At 46.6% G+C, this 9,383-nt stretch overlaps 1 protein-coding gene across 7 annotated transcripts in view; it reads left to right on the top strand.

The window, feature by feature from the left end:
* The first annotated feature begins 1,752 nt into the window (after positions 1–1,752).
* SIL1 (SIL1 nucleotide exchange factor) overlaps positions 1,753–9,383 on the top strand; it is a 214,487-nt gene continuing 206,856 nt past the window's right edge. Inside the window, exons 1-2 of one of the 7 annotated variants that reach the window (XM_037906284.2) lie at positions 1,819–1,892; positions 4,585–4,724. Coding sequence is in view for 2 of the 7 variants with exons in the window: in XM_007059174.4 (XP_007059236.2) it covers positions 1,771–1,892 (122 nt within the window). In the remaining 5 variants the exon portion in view is untranslated. Of the gene's footprint in view, positions 1,893–2,107; positions 2,250–4,584; positions 4,725–9,383 lie in introns of those variants that run through there. The other 6 variants (XM_037906285.2, XM_043552723.1, XM_007059174.4 and 3 more) reach the window with 6 other exon arrangements.

Here is a 9,383-nt window from a genome sequence, read left to right as displayed (position 1 = left end):
AATAGAGAAGCTTCTATTAGGCAGAAATGCCAGGTGCTCTCCATCTGGAACCCTTCAGCAATTAAACTGTCCTGTGGGGCTACTTTTAAGCTGGTTTTGAAGGGATGTAACAAAGAAAACTTCTTCCGCGAGGACACAGCCATCACGATATTGTCAGGTTTCAGAGTAACAGCCGTGTTAGTCTGTATTCGTAAAAAGAAAAGGAGTACTTGTGGCACCTTAGAGACTAACCAGTTTATTTGAGCATGAGCTTTCGTGAGCTACAGCTCACTTCATCGGATGCATAGCATATCGTGGAAACTGCAGAAGACATTATATACACACAGAGACCATGAAACAAAACTTCCTCCCACCTCACTCCCCTGCTGGCAACAGCTTATCTAAAGTGATCCTCAAGTAGAGCCATTTCCAGCACAAATCCAGGTTTTCTCACCCTTTCCCCCCCCCCCCCCCCCACATACAAATTCACTCTCCTGCTGGCAACAGCCCATCCCCCTTTGAAACCCCTCTTTATAATGCGCATGATAATCAAGGTGGGTCACCTCCAGCACTAATCCAGGTTTTCTCACCCCCCCCCCCACACCCCCCCTTTTCCAAAAACCACACACACAAACTCATTCTCCTGCTGGCAACAGCTCATCTTACAATGTGCACAGCAATAATCCAAGTTTAACCAGAGCGTCTTGGGGGGGGTTTTGCAGGAAAAAAAACAAGGGGAGACAGGCTACCTTGCATAATGACTTAGCCACTCCCAGTCTCTATTCAAGCCCAAATTAATAGTATCCAATTTGCAAATGAATTCCAATTCAGCAGTTTCTCGCTGGAGTCTGGATTTGGCTCTACTTGAGGATCACTTTAGATAAGCTGTTGCCAGCGGGGGAGTGAGGTGGGAGGAAGTTTTGTTTCATGGTCTCTGTGTGTATATAATGTCTTCTGCAGTTTCCACGATATGCTATGCATCCGATGAAGTGAGCTGTAGCTCACGAAAGCTCATGCTCAAATAAACTGGTTAGTCTCTAAGGTGCCACAAGTACTCCTTTTCTTTTTACGATATTGTCAGGGATCTCAGAGGCAGCCTGGCCAAGGGACGCGCCAGATGCACTGTCAGATGTGTACGCTCATGCTGCCTGTGGTCCATGGGTATCGAAGGAATGTCAGGATGGGCGTCTGGGCCCTAATGGGTGGTGCCAGTGTAACCCACACATCTCCTGGGTGTGACGTTCTGTTCCATGTGGCACTGAGACCACTTAGAGAGAGAGATAAAATGAGTCTGCTCTACAGCCTTAGCTAAAAGTCAGTTGGCTTCTAGCTCACTGGGTAGAGGCTCCTGCGCTGAGGTCCACAGTTTGATCCTGCCCTCTAGTGACCACAGGTGCCAACTTTCGTTGGCGCTGGTGGGTGCTTGCCCCCCCCCCAACTCCGCCCTTTCCCTACCCCTATTGGACCCCTCCCCAAATCGCGGCCCCGCCTCTTCCCCCGAGCGTGGTGCCTTCCTCCCCCCTCCCTCCCAGCACTTGCCACGCAAAAGAGCTGTTTCGCGGCGCAAGCGCTCGGAGGGAGGGGGGAGAAGCAGGACGCAGCGGTGTGCTCAGGGGAGGGGGAGGAGGTGAGTTGGGGCGGGTCGAGGAGCTGCCGGTGGGTGCAGAGTCAGCCAAGGTAGAGTCAGCCGTGCCCGAGCTACAGAAGGGGTGGGGCTAACAGTCTCCGAGGGCTAGGTTTATGAGAGCGAGGCGGGGTGAAAACCTCCGGTGGGCGGAGCACAGCCAGTCAATGCGCCGATCTCTGATTGGTGGCCGCAGTCACGTGCGCGGGGGCCGAAAGGAGGTGTTTGTGCGCGCCAGCGGGGAGGCTTGCGGAGCGTGCGCAGTGAGAGGCCTAGGCTGGGGGCTCAGGTAGGAGCCGAGTGGGGTGGCCGGGATCTCCGCGTCCATGAGGGGTTGTGGCGCCGCTCAAGGGCCGCGGCAGGAGGGGGCGCCGGGCCTGTGTGACGTAGGGCAGATTACTTGCGCCCTACTATCCCCTTCAATGTACCCGGCTCCCGGCGTGCCTTGCGCCCCTCCCCCCTCAATGTGCCCGGCTCGCCTTGCGCCCCTCCCCCTTCAATGTGCCCGGCTCCCGGCGTGCCTTGCGTCGTACTTGCCCCGTTGCTGTGTTCGCGTGGCCTGTGCCTCTTTCCTGCCCTGGGGAGCAGGTGACGGGTGTGTGGTGTGACCCGTTCCCTGTCCCTTGCAGACGAGGGCTCGCAGCAGGTAGCGTGTTCCTGCGGACTGGTGTAGGGTTGCCAGCCCTTCAGGTTTGTCCTGGAGTCTCCAGGAATTAAAGAGTGATCTTCAGTTAAAGATTATGTCATTTGATAAAACCTCCAGGAATTTGCCCAAATAAAATTGGGAACTCTACTGTGGTGCAGGGCCAAGTTGGCCTGGCATACAGCATGGCCCCCGACTAGCCTGCCTGGCCCTTCGTGTTGGTGGTTCCCAGTATGCATTCACCATGCTTTCCTCCCAGCAGAAGTGAGGGGACCTGGTGGGTGATGCTCTTCCTTGAGCTGAGCCCCCTGGCTGTGTTGTGGGCTGGGACCTGCTGTATGTGGCTATGGGAACCTTTATAGTTAAAAATGGGGAGATACATGCCACACGGTTGAACTCCTTGGGCTGCAATTTGAGCAGCCTGATGTAGTGGGGCAGCAGTGGAGTTGCTGGCCCTCTGGGATTGTTGTGGAGTGTACGGGGATTAAAGATTAATCTTTAATTAAAGGTTGTCATGTGATGAAACCTCCGGGAGTATGTCCATCCAAAATTGGCGATGCTAGGCAGTAGTGGTAGTCTCATGCTTATGGGTACAGTGGTGGGTGATATGCTGCCCCTTCCCTGCTCTATATCCTGGGCTGGGGTACAGTTTTAACACTAATTGTTTCAGTTCTATCTCTCTCTGCCTCATTGACTTGCATTCCTCTTTTCTCTTCTGCTTTTAGTTCTTACTACTTGTCTTCCTCTGTTGTCGATAACTCTGTGAAGCTTTGTGGGATACAGTGTTTGTGAGAGAGAATATAAAATAGAGTTGTTTTGCACTGTTGCTTTCCATGGAAATTCTGGATATGTTGGATTCGGCTGAGGCTGTTTTTTGTGGCTTTGAAAACATCCAGGGAGAGATGCCTTTCATTTTTCGTATCCATTAGCTTAATCTTTTTAAAATGGCTTTAGTGTAAAGTTAAGTCAAATTTGACTCAAAATTTAGATTTTGCAAAACTTAAAACTGATGTTTCCATGAGCTTTTATTCCAGTAGAAACAGATTTTTATACTAAATTTTGTAATTTTTCTGTTTTGTTAGAGATGACATGAAGAAAGGAAGCAATATAATACATATAACGCAGTTCTTGATTTTATAATCTGTTGTAAGGAGCAGTGGAAAGGAAAGTAAGAAAATGTTTTTTTTTTTTTTTTTTTTAAAGGTGACTGGACAATGAAAAAATATTGGCCTTATGTCCTTTTAGCTGCTTTTGTATTGTATATTGTAGGTCTGGAAATAAAAGGCAGCTTCAAAAAGAGCTCCTCCACCAATCTGTTTTTTACATTAGAAATCCAGGTCCACTTCTGGAAGATTCTATGGGCTTATTTACACACAAACTTGCACTGAAAAAACTGAATTACTTGTAGTCTGTACCTTTTGTTACCATGATACTATTTCTGCGTGTGGACACTTGTACTTTAGAATAAAAGTGTCCTGTTTTGATTTAGCTTAAGACACTAAAAACTGACCTGATCAGGAGCACTCTTAAGAGTGTCCACACACAAAACATCCATTAAAATAACAAATGGTGTGGGTTAAAATTGATTCAGTTATTTTGGGACAGTTCAGTTACTTTGTGTGCAGACCAGCCCTTAGGTGACTGGAGAACTAGTGAAATGGTGGCATTATATGAGCCAAGAGAGTGAAAGCCAAGCAGTTGAGAGGGGAAGAGGTTTTTATTATAAGCCTACTAAAAGCTGTTTTCTTTTGTTTTTTAACCCTCCCATTTAACTGCAATGCTTGACTAACATTTTGGATAATGGAAGCCTTTGTTAAACATTCAATACTCCCATCCTTTCTGTTAGGCCAAGTCTACTCTTAAAAGTTTTGCAGGTGTCAGTTAAGAGTGTAATCTATTAATTGAATTTATTAGATATAATTATGGTTGCAAAAGCCCTAGTGTAGACAGTTACACCAGCAAAAGCATTTTGTGTGTGTGTGTGTGTGTGTGTGTGCGCGCTGGTTTAACTTATTTTGCTCGCTGAACTGGAACAAGCTCTTTTTTGCTGATATAATTGCATTTACACTAGTTAGGCTGGTGCCAGTATAGCTATACTGACGAACCTTTTATGTGTACACAAGGTCTTAAAGTGTGAGGTGGGTGACAAGACCTGCCTTTTACAATGGATCCTACAAGTCTTTATTTCAGCTATATAAGATCATGCAGCTCATATTTGCTGTGAGCACGTCATCTTTGAAACAGTGGCATTGTTAGAGGTGGAATTTTTAATGTACGTCTTGTTTATCGTGCCATAAAATGGCTGTATTGAACCCTGCTATTTGCTCTTCTTATCCAGTCCCAACATGATGGCTGCATAACTGCATCCAAGGCAAGGGTATCCAGAAAGTGGCCCCAGGGAATTCTACAATGCAAATGCCACCATCCTTAATATAGAGGTGAATCTAGTGGAGACTTGTGTAGCTTCTCCTATGAAAAGTAAGTGTTGCACATTGGGTCCTCTTGTCTATGCAGGCCCACATCTCCCTTGTAGCTGAAGGGGATGTAAATCTACTCTATTTATGGAAACTAAGTGTGATGTGTGGATTCCTGGCAAGTTGCCAGCATACCCCTTGAATGTACAAAGCATGGCTCCACCCTTGCTATAAGGAAGTGACAGGTAACCATGATTAATTTTTTATATACTACTACTATATTACCTTCTACTCTCTCTTATTGGTCCAATTCTGAATTTATTTACATTTAACAGTAAAAATGTCCTCAACAAGCCTCTTTTTACTCATCCTATCGAGGAGCATATCCTCATCCTTCCCCCAAAATCCCCTCTTACTCTTTTTGTGTCACAGTGAAGTTGAAGATGAGGCTTATTTAAAAGGTACTGGCTCAAGATAGACAGAAATGATAGCATATTAAATATAGCCAACATTGGTCTGTGGAGGTTTTGTGAGGTAGTGGGTCAGCAGGCTGAACTTGAGGATGAGAGCCTGGAGCACCTGAGTTCTAATCCTGGCTCCACCACTGACTTCCTCTTTGACCTTGTGCAAATCACTTAAACTCTCTCTAACTCAGTTTCCCCATCTGGGAAATAATACTTAACTCCCCTTTGTGAAGTACGCAAGTCAACTTTAATTAATATTTGTCAAGCACTCGTAGATCAGGAGTGCTATATAAAGCTAGCTATTTATTATTAACACAAAGATATTCTTAGCACCTGAAATGAGTGATGACAGAAAACACAGTTTCTGCTGGGATTTCGCCATGTAAAATAAGGCAGTACCGGTTTGTGAAGCTTTGAGTAAACTTCTTTTACGTCATTAGAATTTTCACACTCAAAGCTTCTATTTCAAAAAATCCCCCAAAGACAAAGTCAGACTCAGCCCAAACTGAGGCCTTGGCTACACTTGCAAGTTAGAGTGCATTAAATCAGCCCCGGGCCCCCTAACTCTTGAGGTGTCCACACTGGCAAGGCACTTAGAGCACCTGGACTCTGCAGCTGGAGCGCTCCTGGTAATCCACCTTCACCAGAAGCATAAAGCTTGCTGCGCCCTGGCTGAAATGCCTGGATGTCAGTGTGGATGATGTGTTGCATTACTGCGCTGTGATTGGCATCCGGAAACGTCCCATAATCCCCTGAAGTCAAGTGGCCACTCTTGTCACTGTTTTGAACTCAGCTGCAGGCATGTGGATATCCCCTTTCAAAGATCTGTTTCTGACAGCTGGCATGCTTATCTGCCCCGGGACAAAGCGAACCAATACTGTGGAATGCTGCTGTGAGTATGTGAGAGAGAGAGAGAGAGGCGGGGGGAAGGGAGGTCTGCTGCTGTCTGAACTCACAAGACAGCATGCTGACACACTCTGCCCCCCAAAACACATTCTCTCCCCCCACAAACACACAACACACTCCACCCCCCCCGCCATTTGAAAAGCATGCCGTAGCCACTTGCACACTGGGATAGCTACCACAATGCACTGCTCTTTGTGGCATTGCAAGAGCTGCTAATGTGGCTATGCCAGTGCTCGTGCAGCTGACCATGTAAACACACTGCAGCGTTTTCTCTGCTGCGGTCTCTGAAGGCTGGTTTAAGTCTTAGCGCTCTACATCTGCAAGTGTAGCCGAGCCCTAACTGTGTTCTATTTGGAAACCCTAAATAGGTTTGCTATCGCTTGAAATTCAGTCCAAGATTCACCAGAGGTTTGCAAACCTTGCCCCCTGTTTCAGGTTTGTAAATTCTCACCAGCAACTACATACCACACTACAAAAACACTAACCCAGGAATCAATCCCTGCAACAAACCCCGTTGCCAACTCTGTCTGCATATTTATTCAGGGGACACCATCATAAGACCTAACCACATCAGTCACACCATCAGGGGCTCGTTCACCTGCACATCTACCAATATGATATATGCCATCATGTGCCAGCAATGCCTCTCTGCCATGTACATTGGCCAAACCGGACAGTCTCTATGCAAAAGAATAAGTGGACACAAATCAGACATCAAGAATTGTAACATTCAAAAACCAGTAGGAGAGCATTTCAGTCTCCCTGGACACTCAATAACGGACTTAAAAGTGGCAATTCTTCAACAAAAAAACTTCAAAACCAGACTTCAGCGTGAAACTGCAGAACTGGAATTAATTTGCAAACTGGACACCATCAAATTAGGCCTGAATAAAGACTGGGAGTGGATGGGTCACTACAAAAAGTAGTTTTCCTTCTGCTGATACTCACACCTTCTTGTCAACTATTAGAATGAGTGACGTCCACCTTGATTGCATTGGCCTCATTAGCACTACAAAGGTAATTTTCTTGCTGTTGATATTCATCCCTTCTTGACAACTGTAGTTCCACCTTAATTTAATTGGCCTCGTTAGCACTGACCCCCCCCACTTGGTGAGGCAACTCCTATCTTTTCATGTGCTGTAATATATATATATATATACACACACACACACACACACTGCTTACTGTATTTTTCTCTCCATGCATCTGATGAAGTGGGTTTTAGCCTATGAAAGCTTATGCCCAAATAAATTTGTTAGTCTCTAAGGTGCCACAAGGATGCCTCGTTGTTTTTTGCTGATACAGACTAACATGGTTACCACTCTGAAACCTGTAATTTGAGTTAGTTATCTCACTGGTTCTCAAACTGTGGTCGGGACCCCAAAGTGGATTGGGACCCCATTTTAATGGGGTCACCAGCACTGGCATTAGACTTTCTGGGGTCCAGGACTGAAGCTTGAAACCGAGCCCTACCACCCGTGGCCAAACCCTAAGGGCTTCAGCCTTGGGTGGCAAGGCTCAGGTTACAGGCCCCCTGCCTGATGCTGAAGCCCTTGGGCTTTGGCCCCCCCCAGCCCAGGGCGATGGGGCTTGGGCTTTGCTCTTTCTCCCTCCCCTCCTGCCCCTGGCGGTGGGGCTCGGGCAGGCTCAGACTTAGGTTCCCCCTCCTCGGGTCATGTGGTAATTTTTGTTGTCAGAGGGGGTCGCGGTGCAATGAAGTTTGAGAACCCTGTGTAAATTTAAACTGATGTGGTTACAATGATATAACCTGCCTGCATAGACACTCTTAAACTGGAATATGAGTACTATTTTTTTGTTTAGCTTGGGAAGGGGTTTAAGCTATGCCCCCCCCCCCCCCCCCAGCCGCTCTTACACTGCAATAAGAGTGTCCACTTGAGGCATGTGTGTTATATTGGTATAACTGATAAAACTTTCCTGTGTAGTCAAGACCTAATGCGCTCCTTCTCAAGACATAGTTGTTTTTAAAGGACACTGACATCTTGAAAAGTCAACACAAACTGGGATTTGTCTATTGCAGAAAGGGTGCCTTCCTGGGCTCTGCTATGAAACCTTTCCTAGGCTGGTATCTGTCAGAGGCTATTCCCTATGGGCAGCATATCTCAGCTACATCTCTTCGTCAGGGCCACCCTCCATTGGACTCAGCTCATGACAGCTATGGCTGGCCCCCCCCCCCCCCGCCCCCCGTGAAGTCCTTGCTAAGCTGTTTTCCACTGGGAAAATTCTCTCTGAGTACCTTTATTTTTGTTCTGTGGTCAGTCCCAAGTTTGGTCCAGCTGCTTCCATTATTATGTGGCTTCTCAGGTGGCAAGGTATTATCTGACACCCCACAGCCAGTATGAGCCTGCTATGCCCTTACCCTAACTGTTCAGTCCTTCCTTCCACCTACAAGATCCGCTTGTAGTCCTCAGAGTAGGTCATGTGGAGAGCTGCATTACAATGGCAAACAAACAACTTCCAGGTGCTGTTTCCAACTGTCAAACAGTAAAAGAGAGGAAGAGGAATTGAAATGAGAGGTAAGCCCTGAGCATCTCCCTGGGTTTAAGCCAGGCTCCCCTGTGTAATTCATTTCAGCATATGCACTCTAAGTGCAGGAATCTATCTTTAGTTTGATAACCTGCTCACTCTTGTTCAGTATGTGAGTTGGTTTCTAAATTCCAGTGCAATAACTTTTAACTCTGGTCAGTGGGAAAGTGAATGAGCTGCATTCTGTTAATGTTTGGACCATTTTTCTACTTGGTACAAATGTATAACATCTGCTACCATATAAAAGAGAGAATGTGCACTCTAATATTCTGCTTGTCTTTATTGCTTCTATTATAACCCTCACAAAGTGAGACTTTGGTCTTGTGCACACGGGGAAATTGATCTAGCTGTGTTGGAATAAGCTGTTCTGGAATAGCTCCCTGTGTAGTGTGAGGCACCTCGCTCCCACTTGCCCTTCGCATGAGGAAGCCATGTCTGTATCTCCCAGAGATCGGCTCCCCAACTCCATAGGCAATACAAGCACTCCCTTTTAGGCCTGCGCAGGCCTCACTGCCTTTCTTCAGGTTAGGGAAAGGCACACTCTGCCCTCTGCTTAGCTCCCTGGAGTGTCCAGCCACTGTTCCACTTGGCAGTTACGGTATTTACAGATCTGTTGCTTCCAAAGAAACAATACACCCCAGTTTACCAGCTCCATCTCAGATCACAGTTTTGCTTTCACACACACAGCATTTAGATATGTTTATAGTGAAATCAAGGATGAATCTCTGCTTTGTTTTGTTTGTGATATCAGGTAGAAGTAGTGGAAACAATGGTTACAGATAAAATAAAATCTTAAAATGCATTCTAGA

This window comes from Chelonia mydas, chromosome 8 (assembly GCF_015237465.2).
Source record: "Chelonia mydas isolate rCheMyd1 chromosome 8, rCheMyd1.pri.v2, whole genome shotgun sequence".
In the NCBI taxonomy this organism is placed as follows: Eukaryota; Metazoa; Chordata; order Testudines; family Cheloniidae; genus Chelonia; species Chelonia mydas.
Note: the sequence above shows the minus strand (reverse complement) of the source record. Positions and strands in the feature narration are given on the sequence as shown.